Source organism: Gadus morhua, chromosome 8 (genome assembly GCF_902167405.1).
Source record: "Gadus morhua chromosome 8, gadMor3.0, whole genome shotgun sequence".
Classification (NCBI taxonomy): domain Eukaryota; kingdom Metazoa; phylum Chordata; class Actinopteri; order Gadiformes; family Gadidae; genus Gadus; species Gadus morhua.
In genome coordinates this window covers 26,292,388-26,309,136 of record NC_044055.1, presented here as the reverse complement: position 1 = coordinate 26,309,136, position 16,749 = coordinate 26,292,388, and the positions used below count along the sequence as shown (strand labels likewise).

Here is a 16,749-nt window from a genome sequence, read left to right as displayed (position 1 = left end):
ACGCCCTCAGGGGGCGCAATAAACGAGGAAATTGTATATCTTCTAATTGGCCAAAGAAATGTTCTTCAAACTCAAGGGAAACCGTCAAGGGGCAAACCCGAGTCTAGATAGAAAATATGGCCAAGAATTATTAATGTGGGCGGGAGTTATTTGGCAAAGGAAAATTGTCTTTGGAAAATTTCGCCACAGGGCGGCGCCAAAAAACGACGACATTGTCTATCTCCTATTTGGCCATGGAATGTTCTGAAAACGCGTTTTAGGCTATAACTCCCACACCGAAGCTCCCACAGTCAAAACCTTTATATCCACATGTTGTTCACGGTAGCGTTTTGAATACTTGCTCCGCGTTGTGCCGGCGAAATGCACATTTCTTGTCGCGTTGTGCCGGCGAAATGCACACTTCTTGGACCCCTGCATAACTGCTTGCAGTTCTAGTTATTTTTATACTTCCCGCCATAGAAGTGGTACCACAGCCCAAACCGTAAATGGTGCACACGCGCCAATTGCATCACTAGATCCAGGTACGGCACCGCTACTCAGATAACCAAATCCAGACATGCCGGCCACTAGGTGGCGCTATACCAAGGAATACGCGTTTGGGGCTATAACTCCCACAACGAACCTTCCACAGTCAAAAACTTGTACCCACATATACACTGGAGTCTGCTGCATCTTTTGACATAGGCCACGCCCATTTGCGTCCATAATTTTTTTTCGCAAAATCGCGAAAACCGCAAAACTGTTTTTTCCCTACTCCTCCCACATTTCTTGACCAATCGACACCAAACTTTGCACACGACATCGTCAGACGAACACGAAAAGAAAAACTCAAACACTTTTTGATCCGACCTTCGACTACGAAACGGTAGCGTTTTGAATATTTGTTTATTAGCTACGTTTTACGTCGATACGCAAAAATTCAGAAAATACCAAAATTAGACATCGGATCAAGTCCAAATTTTAGACACATGTCGGTGCTACCCGTAATGGCGTTCAGTAAAGAATTCGGAATATTTCGCCATTAGGGGGCGCAATAAACGAGGAAATTGTATATCTTCTAATTGGCCAAAGGAATGTTCTTCAAACTCAAGGGAAACCATCAAGGGGCAAACCCGAATCTATATAGAAAATATGGCCAAGAATTATTAATGTGGGCGGGAGTTTTTGGCAAAGGAAAATTGTCTTGGGAAAATTTCGCCAACAGGGCGGCGCCAAAAAACGACGACATTGTCTATCTCCTATTTGGCCAATGGAATGTTCTGAAAACGCGTTTTAGGCTATAACTCCCACACCGAAGCTCCCACAGTCAAAACCTTTATATCCACATGTTGTTCACGGTAACGTTTTGAATACTTGCTTCGCGTTGTGCCGGCGAAATGCACATTTCTTGTCGCGTTGTGCCGGCGAAAGGCACACTTCTTGGACCCCTGCATAACTGCTTGCAGTTCTAGTAGTATATGTAATTTATCCAGTCAACATTTTTATTAATTGTAGACCACCAAAATAGAACTGATTCAAATCCTGCCGCTATCTGATTCCGGGCTTTATGTTCGTTGGGGACCCCTCGGGGTACTCCTATGTATATGTTTTTTATCAAAACTACCCGGGACTGGTGCATACTCTCGTTTCCGACGGGTCAAATCCGGGAGACCACCGCTGCTGGATAATGTGAGATCCATCACAGTCTTGCTATCGGGTAAAATGTAGATGGGCATTATTAACTGTATGATTGCACATGTTCCTGAGAATTCAAAGGGGAGAACTCCCCTGAGGATCTGACCTCCACAGAACCACCATATATCACTACGGGCATGGGTCATATTGGACAACAATTTTATCTCTCTAGTGGTGTTACAAGAGTCAAGAGGAAATGATCCCACCTTTCTCCCTGTTCCCCTTCCTGTGATACAATGATAGTCTGGAGTTAAATTAACTTCAAATCTTGGGGATATAGATCTAATTGGGGTCTGAGGATACATGTTATTTAGTCTGGATTTTATTGCAATTGAGCATCCTGGGATGTGGCCGTCCACGAACAATTCTAATAGACAAACAAAACCTTGCGGTGAATTATGCGGGGTGATTCTAGCGGGGGCTGTGGTCAAGGAGGGGCGGCCGGCGGCACAGATAATGCAGTTGGTCTTGCCCTGGGCCCGGGCCGTGTAGTTCATCCATTTTAACCACATGTTCTGATCAAGCTCACCCGTCTTTACCTCCCAATATTCTTCGTGCGTCCCTCCATTTGGGTGCACTACCGGGGGTGGTGAGAGATGTGGCGCTCCTAAGGAATCATACGTCCCTCTAGATGGAAATTTATTGGGCCCGCATGCAACTCCTGATAGATGGATAACTACTTTTAGGTCCTCCCTATAAGTATCCGCCCTTAACATTAGAAAAACCAGGCCTTTGTCTGTCTTATGAGATCTGTTTTCGGGAATGAGTAAATCTGCCTTTAACTTTATGAATATTGACTCTCCCTTGACTGCTAGACCATTATTGCTCCAGACTTCCTTATAGCCGTATAATCTTCTGGTAAGGGAGATTCCCTTTTGGATTTCCTTGTAGCTGGACCACAGGGGATAATAGCCCTCTTTGTACCCAGGATGGGTAAGCCACGATGCCTGTGACCACTCCTCGCAGGAATAACCTCTCATGTAGCTACCGTCTCGTCTGGTACTTACGCACATGTACTTTTCTGCCTGGTAGACCCGGTCCATCCTGGTCCCACAGGGCAGCATGTCACAAAAATTCAGCTCAAAGATACTTTCTATCCCTCGACAGTACCTTAACCAGACCTGACCTGTTGTTGTTGGTTTAGACGGTGGGTACCTGGCGATGTTGTCTCCCGCTCCTTCTTGGAACAGGACTGCCAGAAGGAATCCTACCAGGTACTTTCCCAAGGGCACGCTGTGGCCCATCGTCTTGGGATGAGGAGTGTTTGTCCTTGGCTTGGAGTGCAGCTAGGTCGGTCAGGGTCTCAGTCCACGATCTGCCAGGAGTATCTGCTTTGCGGCACCGGCTCAGGTGGTGCCACTGGGCCCCGCGTCGGTCCTCTACAGAAACAGAAAAGGGTGTGGCCAAGAGTACCTTGTATGGCCCCTCCCACCGGTCTTCTAGGGTCTTTCGATGGTGTTTTTTCACCCAGATCCACTCGCCAGGTGTCACCGACGTTGGTGAAGGATCCTCTGGATCGAACGGCTTCTGGTCTGTGATCTGGGAATACAACTTTAAAGAAGCTTGAGTTAGTGCTTGCAGGTATTCCTGCATTACTTCATCAAACCTGTCTGATGGGGGTCCTTAGGATGGTGGGCTGTATGGTCCTTGCATGGGACGTCCTGTGACTAATTCATGGGGGCTGAGAAGGGTGGTGTTAGAAGGAGAAGATCTTATGGCCATTAATGCCAATGGCAGAGCTGTTACCCAGGTCATCTTCTTCCCTGCTGTCTTTTCTTTAACTTCCCTGTCAGCTGATTCACCTGCATGCGTCCTAAGGTTCGAGTTTCTGCCTCCTCCCTAGATTTCTCCAGTCTGTTGCTTCTGAGTATTTTTGTTAATTGATTTTTGATTGTCTGGTTTACTCGTTCCACCAGGCCTTGCGATTGGGGGTGATATACTGAGCCGAATCTATGTTTGAGTCCTATGTATGTTTCCACCTCTTGAAGGTGGGCGTTGGCGAAGTGGGACCATTATCTGAGCAGATAAGCTTTGGGTATCCCCAGCGGGGAATGAGTTCCTGTGTTAACCATTAGATGACTGTTTTCCCGTCCTCTTTTTTAACCGGAATTGCTTCTACCCATCTAGTGAACCTGTCGACGGCTACTAACATAAACCGTTTTCCGTCAACTCTGTTCTCTTGTCCCATATCTGTGAAATCAATGTAAATTTCTTGAAATGGGAGCTGGGGCACGGGGAATTGTCCTTTGGTTATCTTGAATCCCCGCCTTTGGTTACAGGCTTGGCACGTTTGACAGTCCTGGACATACTGGTCGCACACAGCTTTGAGAGCTGGATGCCACCAGTATCTTTCAATCCTTTCCCGGGTCTTGGTCTTTCCTTCGTGTGCCAATCCATGTTCTTTCCTTAGGAGGAACAGCAGGGCCTTGGAGGAGACAACCAGCTTTCCAGTGGTGGAGTAGTATATTCCATCCAGGCTCTGTCTGGCCCCTTTTCCTCTCCACGCCGATTTCTCATAAGGTCCTGCTCCTCCTTGCATTTCTTTGACCATCTGTTCATCTGGGTCCAGGGCTGTTTCTTCGTTGACCATCATCTGGTGTACCACCGGGGTGTATCCTCCTTCTTTTAGATGTTCTACTGGGACGTATCCGCCTGCTTTCTTAGCTGCTTCATCCGCTGCGTGGTTTCCTCTTGCCTCCATTGTTTTTGTTTTCTGATGTCCTCGGCAGTGCATGATGGCTACTTCTCGAGGTAGTTGGGCTGTTTTGGCTAACAGCAGGATTAGGTCTGTGTGTTTTGCTTTCGTATTTGCACTGGTGATCATCTGTCTGTTGATCATTTGTTGTCCGTTTAGGTGGGCTAGTTCGTATGCGTAATTGGAATCGGTGTAGAGATTTAGCGTTCGCCCCTTGGCTATCCGTAGAGCTTCACACATAGCATATAGTTCGGCTCTTTGTGCTGAAGCGGGCTGTTCTAATATGCCACTAGCCAGAGTGCTGCATATTCCTTGTTTGGTCTGTTCCACTACAGCCCATGAGGCCAGGTTTTCTCCATTGGCGGCTCTGTAGCAGCATCCATCGGTGTACAAGGTCATGTCCACTGGCTGTAAGGGTTCCGCTCTCAGTCCTGGTCGAATCTTCACTGCCTTCTTTATTTCTTCTGAGCATGTGTGAGGTTCTCCATCGTTGGGTCCGGGCATAGTGTCCGTCATGTTGGCTCCTTGGGTGGTGAAGGTGACCATGGGATTCCCCAATATTCTCTGGAGTTTTGCGTTCCTGGTTGCTGTGGTGATTGTGTAGTCTGAACTATCCAGGTATGCTTTTACCCCGTGGATAGTGTGGACCACAACTGGGTGTGTCATTACTATGTAGGCCGTCTTGTCCAGGCTTTTGGCGATGGCGCATATAGCTTTTCCACACTCGGGGAGTCCTTTTTCTGGTGGTTCCAGGGCAGAGCTGTGGTAGGCTAGGACATTCCGTTGTCCTCGTTGTTTCTGCCATAGGATTCCGTTGACCACACAGTCTTTTACTGACACATCCAGGTGAAAGGGTTCTTTGTAGTCCGGGGCGGCCAGGGCCGCGGCACTATACATGCTTTGTTTTAGCCTGTTGAATGCTTCTTCTGCTTCAGGGGTCCATTCCAAGGGGGCTTTTAGATTTCTGTGTCCTGCTTTGGTGATGAGTTGTCGCAGTATAGTTGTTTCGCCGGTGTAATCAGGGATGTAGGTCCGGCTATATCCTGTCAGTCCTAGGAATGCTAGCATTTGTCGGACTGTGATTGGCTTTGGATAGGTTTTGATCGCGCTTCTGTGACTTTTGCCGATCTCTCTTCTATTCCCTCCTATTACTTTCCCCAAGAAAGTAATCTCTTGTTTCACCAGTTGTAGTTTTGTTTTCTTGAGTTTGTATCCTTTTTGTGCTATTGTTTGCAGCAAGTTTTCAGTTGCCTGTAGGCAAGCTTCTTTTGTTTCAGCTGCCACGAGGAGGTCGTCCACGTATTGTATCAGGACCGTGCCTGAAGGGAGATCCAGGCCTGCAAGGTCCTCCTTGAGGCAGGTGTTGAAGATGGTGGGGGTGCTTCGGAAACCTTGTGGCATCCTTCTGTACGTGTATTGTTGATTTCTATATGTGAAAGCGAAGAATTGTCTTGACTCAGTGGCCAAAGGGATGCAGAAGAATGCATTGGCGAGATCCACCACCGTGAACCATTGATGTTCAGAGCTTATTGGATTTAGGGCCACATATGGGTTAGGGACCTTCTCCGGGGGGGCTATGGTCCGAATGTTGATGGCCCTCAGGTCATGCACCATCCTCCAGGTCAGCCCATCGGCTTTTCTCACTGGCAGGATCGGTGTGTTCCATTCTGAGGTCTTCTCCAGCACACCTGCTTCCAGCAGGCCCGTTATGGTGTCGTTGATTCCCTCCTCCGCCTCTGGCTTTATCCTGTATTGATGTCGCCATTCCGGGCGATGAGGATTCTTCACGTTCACCACAATGTTGTGTTGTGGGGTGTGCCCCACATCATACGGTCCATTTGCCCACACCGTCTCCTTAATGCGTGTAAGCATGGTGGTCACTTCTGGGTCTTCTGGCTCGTCGCTCTTGGTGGTGTTGTCGATCACCATCCGATGTCCGTCCACTCTTCGGCCGATTGCCTTGTTCGTGGTACGTGAGGATATTCTCCAGAATTCTGCATTTGGGCTTCTGTGTAGATATTGGTTGTCTGTGGGTTGCCATTCACGGACCTCTTGTGCTCTTTTTACCATTGGTCCGAGTTGTTTGGGTTGGTGGTCTGCGCTGACCAAGAGGGAGACATGAGGGACACTCTCTGGTTCCAGCTGGAACCAGGATAGTTGTTCTTCTGTGAGGTCGACTCCTGCCGCCACTCCTTCGGGTCCCAGGTATATATCTCCACATCGTAGGTCCTCCAGCTTTCCATCTTTCTGGTTGTACCATGGTTCATCGTAGGTCAGGTCCTGCTCGTGTGTGATGTTGAGCGTGCAGTGTAATGGGTCCAACAGTTCATTGTATTCTCCGATTTCTTGGATCCACATTTCCCACTCTCGATATGTGCTTTCCAGTCCTGGAGTTGTCTGTGCTGTTCCCGTCAGTTCCTGCCAGTAGATGGTGGTATCTTCGTGAGCTTCTGGCTTCGGGTCGTCTATTAACATGAACATGTGTGCTTCATCTGGTGCGGGTTTGGCGGGGTGGTACAGGGTGATGCCTCCCAAGTTGCAGGCAAGAGTGATTTGTAGGGAACCCATTAGGTCCCTTCCTAATAGATTGATGGGGCATTTTGGGGCGTATAGGAATGAATGACTTCCTTTCTGTTCTAGTATGTCGAAGTCGAGTGGGGTTGTGAACGGTTGTTCCATGGATTTCCCAGAGAATCCCATGGTTTTTAGAGAGCGGCGAGAGAGTGGGGGTGTTTTTCCCGCGAGACTTCCGATAGTTGATACGGATGCTCCCGAGTCCACTAGAAACGTGCATCTGTGTCCACCTATGTATGCTTCCACAGTAGGTTGTCCGAGACCCAGTTCCTTTCTCGCCTGCTCGTCCTCTGGGCAGCCCTATTGTATGGCTAACATGGAGTTGCCCGCTCTGGGCCGAGCCGTGGGTTCAGTATTCTGATATTGCTGTTGTGACGGGAACTTAGATTGGGCCCTGTCGGAGTGGTACTTGGGGCAGTTTCTAATCCAGTGTCCCATTTGGTTGCAATGCATGCATGGAAATTGACGCATTGGCCTGTCTCTTCCTCTTCCGGCTCCTCCTCCTCTGTGCGGCTGGTTCTGTCTTTGTTGACCTGATTGTTGCATGGCGTCGGCCACGTATGCAGCGTATGCGGTGGGTTCGTTGCCCTGTCGTAGCCACTCTGGAAGTGGGGTCACCTGAGGGACTGCTTCGGACATTAAGGACATCATGTTCTCGTAATCCTGGTCTTCTTCGGCTTTCTTGAGCTGCCGGGTCATCTCCACGTCTTTTTCTATGTTCACCCTGCACATCTGTTTGAATATTTCCCTAAGACCTCCGTCGTGGTCTTTCTTTGCTTGCTTCTTTTTGCTTAGATTGAGGTGGTGAATGAGGTGTTCCATCCACTCTGCCTTTGGTTTGACGCACAGTCCAACCACCGTCTCCAGTCCAGTCTGGGCCTCGGGCGGTAGCCCACTCAAGACCGCCTTTCGGTGGTGTTGTTTGCCAGGTTGCTTTCGTACGGGCTGCAGTCATTTTTGTCTTCCCATAGGATTTCGGCTCTTCTTACGTAATCATGGATGGTTTCTTCTGGTTTGATGGCCAGGCCTTGGATTCCCACTGCACTGAGGTCTGGTGGGTATTGTCGTTTGAGGTTATCCCAGAAGGCATTTCGGTATATGTCGAAGGGTGCTTTGTCTGGCACATGAGTAGTATGGTTCATTCTTTCCAGTTCTATTGTTTTGTCGGAACCATGGGCTTTTCCGAGGATGGCCCTTACACCTCCTATGGCCAGGACATCACCTGACGTCTCCTCCTCGAACGTCCTGATCCAGGCCGGAGCTCCCGCCGTGATCGAAGGCAAACGGCGGGCCAGGACGTGCCTTTCTCGGTGTCCCCAACAGGAAAATATTTTCCTGTCCCATGCGTCCGTCATCAGGGGTGCCATCAGGTCGGTGTCCTCTTCGTCTGAGCATTCGTCGTCCGACCGGTTCGGACTGGTACTCTTTGTCTTGGTCTTCCTAGTGCGGCGATCCGTCTTGGTTGCGCGGTTTCTGCCTCGGGTTGCGGGTTGGGAGGCTGATGTTTGTTGATCTTACTTAGATCCTGAGGTGGCTCCCGCGGGAGTGCCGTTCGTCTTCTGTATGGCCCCCGTACTTGGATCATTGTTTACGGGGTTCTCTTGAACGTATTGTGGGTTTTCACAGTTGTCTTGTCCTTGTCCTTGAATGTTAAGGGAGTTCGAGTTCCCCATGTATCCTTGGTTGGGACAGTTTGGATCTCCTAGTAGATGCTGAGTGGGTTGTAGTATTTCCTGCTGTTGCGGTAGTTGTGGATTGTATTGTAGCTGATTTTGGGGAGCGTAGAGTTGGGTTGAGTCGGGTTGGGGTTTGTGTTGTAGCTGCTGCGGCTGGGTTGAGTTGGGCTGGGGGTTGGGTTGTAGCTGCTGCTGTTGGGTGCTGGGTTGTAGCTGCTGCTGCTGCTGCTGCTGGGTGCTGAGTTGAAACTGCTGTTGCTGCTGCTGCTGCTGCTGGATGCTGGGTTGAAACTGCTGCTGCGGCCAGTAGGGTTGGGGGTTGAGTTGTGGCTGCTGCTGCTGCTGCGGCCGCTGCTGCTGTTGCTGCTGCTGCTCTTGGGTGCTGGGTTGAAACTGCTGCTGCGGCCAGTAGGGTTGGGGTTTGAGTTGTGGCTGCTGCTGCTGCTGCTGCTGCTGGATTGAAACTGCTGCTGCTGTTGCTGCTGCTGTGTGCTGGGTTGAAACTGCTGCTGCTGCTGCTGTTGCTGCTGCTGCGGGATGCTGGGTTGAAACTGCTGCTGCTGTTGCTGCTGCTGTGTGCTGGGTTGAAACTGCTGCTGCTGCTGCTGCTGCTGCTGCTGCTGGGTGCTGGGTTGAAACTGCTGTTATTGCTGCTGCTGCTGCTGCTGGGTGCCGGGTTGAAACTGCTGCTGCTGCTGCTGGGTGCCGGGTTGAAACTGCTGCTGCTGCTGCTGTTGCTGCTGCTGCTGCTGCTGGGTGCCGGGTTGAAACTGCTGCTGTTGCTGCTGCTGCTGCTGGGTGCCGGGTTGAAACTGCTGTTGCGGCCAGTAGGGTTGGGGGTTGAGTTGTAGCTGCTGCTGCTCGGTTGGGCAGGGTTGGGGCATGCCGACGTTCGTTGCGCCCGGAGGGTGGTCCGCTTCGCGACCAATTATTGCACCCGGGCCGCTCCTCCCTTTTATCACGCGGTCGGTCCCGTCCTTTGGCCCCTTCTTCGAGTCGTACTCAACGCCACCGTAATCCTGACATTCTCCTGTGAACGACGGTGGGGGTTGATCGTTGTACGAGATTTCCACAGGCCCCTTCTCTATGTGGAGCATTGGGAATTGGAGGGCAGGTAAATCTCGAGGCGCCGGGTGGTCATAGCAGCCGTATGGTGGTGGGGCCTTTGTATTGTTTGGGAAAGGCGGGTTTTCTTCGAGGCTGGGGTAGGTGTTGTTGCGGAGACTGGTGTCCTCTCCACATGGCGTCGCTTTGTCCCCAACGTCCATTCCGTCTAGGGTGAGTGGGGTCGCACGCTCCTCGACGTGAGGTGCTGCAGGCAGCCCTTTCAACACTGTTTTCTCTTGGTGGGAAAGGTTGGTTGGTCGCCCTTCCCTCTTCCGGACTTCCATGTTTATTGCCGCATTGCAGGCGTTGAGTAGGGCGTAGGTGTAGCTTTCCCTCTTTTTCCTGTAGTCGACTGAATCCGCTTCTCGTACCTTCTTCGTGTTTGCGCGTCTCGTCGCAGCCCTTTCGCTCTCCTTCAGGGTGAATTCCCAGGCCGCTGTTGTAAGGCCGGTGGTGATCTTTACGCCAACAGCCCAAACTCCAACTCGTTCCCACTCCTTTCTGTACTTTTCTTCTCGCATAGCCCATGTTTTCTGTTGTTCAGTGGACAACGCTTTGTCCTTCAGGGCGTTTGCCGCCAAATACCTGGCTACTGCCGCCCTCATCTGGGCCGGGGTATCTGGGTCAGGTCTCGCTTCCGTTAGGCGAGGTAGCACATTGAGCGAGGCCATGATGTCTGGAAAGGCGCGTCTGCTGGGGCTAGGCGTGGGTGAGCAGTTGGGGGCCGTTGTCTGGTGTTGCGGCAGGAGTGCTGCAGGCGTTGTTTCGGCCAGCAGGGGGAGGCGTTGAGGGTACTGGATAGGCGCTGCTGCAAACCAGCAGGGGTAGGCGTAGAGGTAGATGCCGGTGTTGGTTAGCAGGGGGAGCGTTGAGGCAGGTACCGGGGTTGGCCTGCAGGGGGAGGTTAGGTGGGGGTGGGGGTCGCGGCACAGGGGCTGCGAAGTACTAAGAGTGTTTGGGTTTTTTGGGATTCACAACTTATTTATCGATAAAGAAACTTTTCTTGATTTCTATCTGAACGACAAAAGGCTGTGATAACCTATTACCTATAGCCAACACTTAAATGACCAAGCACACACTATTCGCACGTCGTGCTGTGAGTGTACCCGTCAATAAACAAGTATTCAATGGGATGGGGATAGGGATCTGCAACAGGACCTGCGGAGAGGGTGGCGTTAAGGTGGAGAAGTGAAAAAAAAAATTAAAAAAGGGGTGGGGGGGTTTACTCCAGGGCCTGCGGAGAGATAAAAAGGGTGGGAAGGGGGTTTACTCCAGGGCCTGCGGAGAGATGAATAGAGTGGGAAGGGAGTTTACGATAGGGTGTGGTTAGGGACAGAAGGGTGGGGAGGGGGGTGAGTTTACGATAGGATTTGGGATACTGGGACAAAAGGATGGGGACAGGGGGGGGTCTGACGAACGGATCTATAGAGACAGGGACAAAAGGGTTGGGGTTATCAAAAGGAGTTTATGACCCGATCTGTAGAGACAGAGACAAAAGGGTTGGGGTTATCAAAGGAGTTTACGACCGGATCTGTAGAGACAGAGACAAAAGGGTTGGGGTTATCAAAGGAGTTTACGACTGGATCAGTAGAGACAGAGACAGAAGGGTTGGGGTTATCAAAGGGGTTTTCTAGGGTATGGGTGAAAAAGTACAACAACTATTCGAGTTGTTCCAGTCCTACCGGACTGTGCAACCAGGCCACAAGATGGCACCGGCGCCGAGAGAGAGAGATCTGCTTTTGCTTAGGTCAGAGGTTATGCAGTCTTAACAAAAGACTGACCATTTATCCCCTACCGACTTGCAGGAGAGAGAGAGAGATGAGAGAGTGAGTGAGTGAGTGAGTGAGTGAGTGAGTGAGAGGGGGGAGAGAGAGAGAGAGAGAGAGAGAGAGAGAGAGAGAGAGAGAGAGAGAGAGAGAGAGAGAGAGAGAGAGAGAGAGAGAGAGAGAGAGAGAGAGAGAGAGAGAGAGAGGGAGGGAGGGAGGGAGGGAGGGAGAGAGAGAGATCTGCTTTTGCTTAGGTCAGAGGTTATGCAGTCTTAACAAAAGACTGACCATTCATCCCCTACTGACTTGCTGGAGAGAGAGAGATGAGAGAGAGTGAGTGAGAGAGAGAGAGATGGGGGGAGAGGGAGAGGGAGAGAGAGAGAGAGAGAGAGAGAGAGATCTGCTTTTGCCTAGGTCAGAGGTTATGCAAACTTAACAAAAGACTGACCATTCATTCCCTACCGACTTGCAGGAGAGAGAGAGAGAGACAAGGTGAGTGAGAGAGAGAGAGAGAGAGAGAGAGAGAGAGAGAGAGAGAGAGAGAGAGAGAGAGAGAGAGAGAGAGAGAGAAAGAGAGAGAGAGAGAGACAAGGTGAGAGAGAGAGAGGGAGAGAGGGAGAGAGGGAGAGAGGGAGGGAGGGAGGGAGGGGGAGAGGGGGAGAGGGAGGGAGGGGGAGAGGGAGAGGGAGAGGGGGAGAGAGAGAGGGGGAGGGAGAGAGAGAGGGGGGGGAGGGAGAGAGGGAAAGAGAGAGAGAGAGAGAGGATGTAACACTTAAGTTGAGGCCCCCTGTTGCTCTTGAGCAATGGCGTTTGTTTCAGAAAGGGCTTTGACTACAAAGACTGTGGAGGTACGAACAAAGGAAACGCACGTTTCCAAGACGCGTTGTCCCTTTAAATCGTACACCACGTGGTACATCCAAAATGCTGCAGAAACAAACTAGTTTTGGATCTCTATAAGAAGTATGAGATTCCTGCAAGTTTGTCCCCACGGCGGGTTAGCGAGGCACTTGATAGCAGATGGGTTATACTGCGTAAGTCTACCTCTACGGCTGCGTTCTATACTAACCAAAATTTCACATTAGATGTTACATGAACCGGGCTGTGAGGAATCAATTCGATTTTAACTCCTTGGCTAACGACGGCCAAGCCTCCGGTTTAATATGCAACTAAGCTAGATTAACCTTAAAAACCTGACCTTTCCTCGCTCCACCGTAAGAGTTTAGAAGTTTGTGGTCGGTTATTTTGTACTGGCTTAACATCCGTACATTCTTCACACAACACAAAAACCACAGGTATTATTTCTCCCACGCGGTACAAACTAGGGATGGGACGAAATATCGTTTGGCGAAATATCGCGATACAAAACGTGACGATACGCATCGAGTTTGAAAAAAATGGATCGCGAAATGATGGCACTGCCACGTGATTTGTATAGTATATAAATATTTAGTTTGTGCGTTTGTGGGGCAGGCATGCAGTACCATCGGTTGGTCAAGCAGGGGAAAACTAAATGGAAAAAAAAATTCGGGAACGGTGCAGTGCGTCACGTCACAGTCAGGTCACAGCGCATGCGTTAGCAGCAACTACCTTGCCCTCAAACCGCCGGACAATGGAGTCGAATGAGGTCGAAATGAGGACGCTCCGCCTGGATACAGGTCATTTGTCTGGCAGTATTTCGGCTTTCTCATTAAAAAAGACAAAGACGGCAATAGAGTAACTGACAAGACTAAGACTGTGTGTAAGCTATGCAATGCCGTCACTCCGTACACCACCTCCAACACGACAAACATGGGCCACCACCTTCAACGTCACCATAAAGATGTGAAGAAGGCCCCAGAGAAAACAAACCTACCGAAGGGACAACTGACCATGAAACAAGCACTGACACCAACTCTACCCCTGTCAAGTCCGCGTGCAAAACAGATAACCAGGCTCATTGGCGAGTTCATAGCGGACTATATGGCTCCATTTAACATTGTAGAGAACAGAAAATTCATCCAAATGTTCAAGGTGCTGGAGCCCAAGTTTAAGGTGCCATGCCGAGGACATTTTTCAGAGAAGGTTATTCCGGAAATTTACAATGAAACCAAACAAAGCGTGAAAGAGTGTCTCAAAAATGCCGACTGCATCGCCCTGACCACCGACGGCTGGACGTCGCGTGCAACACAGAGTTATATCACCATCACGGCACAAGTCATCGACGAGAAATGGGAGAGTAAAAGCTTTGTGTTGCAAACTCGTGAGTTAAGTGAAAGTCATACTGGTGTTAACATAGCTCACGTGTTGAGAAATGCACTGAGAGAGTGGGAGCTAACGAGGCCACAAACAACCATCGCTTGTGTCACAGACAACGCAAGCAACATGGACATTGCAGTGAGAGAGAGCGGTCTCCATCCTCACATCAAGTGCTTGGCGCACGTTGTGAATCTGGCCAGTAAGCGAGGCTTGGCTGTATCCCGCGTCGCGCGCCTTCTTGGCCGTGTGCGAAGAGTAACTACATTCTTTCACAAGAGCACCACGGCCACCGCCGTCCTGGCCAACAAGCAAACCCAGTTGGAGCTGCCTCGGCATAAGCTCATCACCGATGTCCAGACCAGGTGGAATAGCACGTACGAAATGCTTGCGCGCTACCTGGAACAACAAGCAGCTGTTTCAGCAGCGCTCAGCAGCCCAGAAATCCGAAGGAATGCCAGAGAAATCGACACCCTGGATAACACTGATATATCAGATGTAGAAGACATAGTGAAACTGCTTAAGCCACTGAAGACAGCCACAACAGTTGTCTGTGATGAAAAAGAGCCCACTGTTTCACTTATAATGCCACTGAAGTACATGATCGAGCAAAGCATGTCACCAGACGAAAATGACACACAGACCATCGCCAACATGAAAAGCGCAATCCTACGCGACATCTCGGACCGGTATTCTGGGGACTGTAATGATATGCTGCAGGAGTGCACAGCGCTTGACCCACGATTCCGAAGCCTGTCCCATCTGAATAATGAACAACGCGAGTCCGTCTATGCCCGGATACGTGAAAAAGCTGCAGGACCTCATTTGCCACGCAACCAGGTAGACTAACTTTCATTAAAAAAAAGAGGTGTGCTGAGCGTGTGTGTAACTGTGTATGTGTAGGCTACAGCCTGAAAACGTATTTCTCATATCGATTGTTTTTTTTAAATTAGTCGATCCGAGGGAGGGAGAGAGAGAGAGAGTGTGTGTGACAGAGAGAGAGTGTGTGTGTGTGTGTGTGTGTGTGTGTGTGTGTGTGTGTGTGTGTGTGTGTGTGTGTGTGTGTGTGTGTGTGTGTGTGTGTGTGTGTGTGTGTGTGTGTGTGTGTGTGTGTGGGATTGAAAGACAAATGTTTGAGCTAGTTTTTCTATTTTATTTTTTTAGACCAGTGACACTGATGAAAGAACAACGAGGGCCAGTGCTTCAACACCAGGAGCAGCAGAGCAGGCCATGGTCGAGGTTGAGACGGCACAGGGAGCAGAGCCAGTAGAAGGAGAAAGGCAGATGCAGGATGTGACACAGCCTCCCCCACCAAAGAAGACAGCGCTAGAAGATCTCCTTGGGAGCTCCTACACTACTCTTGAGCCAGTGCAGTCCAGCAGAGGGATTGAAATGGAGATAGTCGCCTACAGAAATGGGATTCCTATCCCACTCAACAGTAGTCCACTTGGGTGGTGGAAAGTTAATGCATATGCTTACCCCATACTTGCCCCCCTTGCCAAAGCCTACCTTTGCATTCCTGCTACGTCAGTGCCCAGTGAACGGGTCTTTTCGACGGCAGGAGACATTGTGTGTGCTCAAAGATCACTAATTACACCAGAACATGTCGATATGTTAGTTTTTCTGAAGAAGAACCAGTCCTAGGCCAGGGCCATGACTTAAAAGAGGCTGAGCTAACGTAATGTAGGGTTAAGTGTTCTTGTTTGTGTTTGAAAGGTTGGGCCGTGTGTTTCCTAGTGTGCAACTAAAACAAAAATAAATACGTTGTAATTACGCAGTAATAGTTTGTCTTTTTTGATATCGTATCGTGACATATCGTTTCGTGACCCTGGCATATCGAGGTGCATCGTATCGTGAGTTTAAGTGTATCGTCCCATCCCTAGTACAAACATTTAGATCTAATCAGGATTGGATACAGTCTATCGACAAACCCATGTAAAACACACTCCTAGCCCTTAACTTCGTGAGCTCGTTATTCAATTTCAATCTGTTAGCGTATCCTAGGCCGTTCGTCTAACCGGCTGTATGAATTTAAACCAGTCCGAGATTACATGTCCCCGCAGCCTGACGGAGGCAGTACAAGCTATTCACCTAATGTTACTAATCTAACTATACAGAGTTTAGTCATGGACAACAGGTTCTGTTTACCTTTCTTGTGGCGCCTGTAAGTAGCTTGTACTGCTTTCCGAACGGCCCCGCGGTCGCCAGTCTCGGTCCGGAACTTCCCAAGAACGTCAGGGCGTCACCAAATTGCAATGTTCTTCATGGAAAGAGGGGTCGAATCCAAAGGAATAGCTTTAAAGAGACTTTATTTGTATAAAGTATTTTCGGTATGGTAAACTGATGCTCTGAAGTAAAGAGAGATTGAAGATGTGTTCTAAGCACGTGCGAGAGTGTTCTCCTAGCTGATCCTAGCTACAAACCCACGTATGTCTAATCGCTGCCGGGAGAGTTCTATCGTTTTCATGGCCAGGTGAGCTTCTTATGGACTCAGCGAGGACCGGAAGACTTGTAGAGGAACCGGTGTGACGTAATCCTCGGTTTTCCTCGCCTGGTCTGTGATGCTGCCCTCTGTGGCTAAAGTATCTATTTCAGCCTTCAGTAATGTCCTGCTTTCCCTTGTGGTTATGTGTAGTATTTACGGCTTATATGTTTGGTCCTACCCCCTATTGGTTAAGTGAGGGAAACACAGCTTGTGTTCCTAAAATATGTAACACCCCCTTTACCCATGCCCCCACACGGGCAAGAAAAAACTCCCTTGAATCAGCAAGGAAGAAATCTTGAGAAGAAACGCAGTGTAGGGGAGCCCTTCTTCCAGGGATGGTCAGGAGTGCAATGGGTGCCACAATTGACATACAGGTACTATTCACATTAAAAGGAATTGTATACATTCTCCCTGTACCTTTAGATACCTCCCTTCCTCTCTGGATGGGAGCTTCGTTGGTATTTGAATTGCCATTGTAGCCACGAAATCTGATACTCAGGCCATGTCTATCGAATGACTTCTTTGTTATGTAGATTCCGT

The 16,749-nt window shown here is 49.7% G+C and overlaps 1 protein-coding gene across 1 annotated transcript; it reads left to right on the top strand.

Moving 5' to 3' along the window:
- Window positions 1-13,132: 13,132 nt before the first annotated feature.
- Window positions 13,133-15,461, top strand: LOC115548965 (zinc finger BED domain-containing protein 1-like). The gene is made up of 3 exons (XM_030363924.1): window positions 13,133-14,564; window positions 14,889-15,185; window positions 15,441-15,461. The coding sequence occupies exons 1-3, from the start codon at window positions 13,281-13,283 to the stop codon at window positions 15,459-15,461; spliced, it is 1,602 nt and encodes a 533-aa protein (XP_030219784.1). The 5' UTR covers window positions 13,133-13,280.
- Window positions 15,462-16,749: the final 1,288 nt, after the last annotated feature.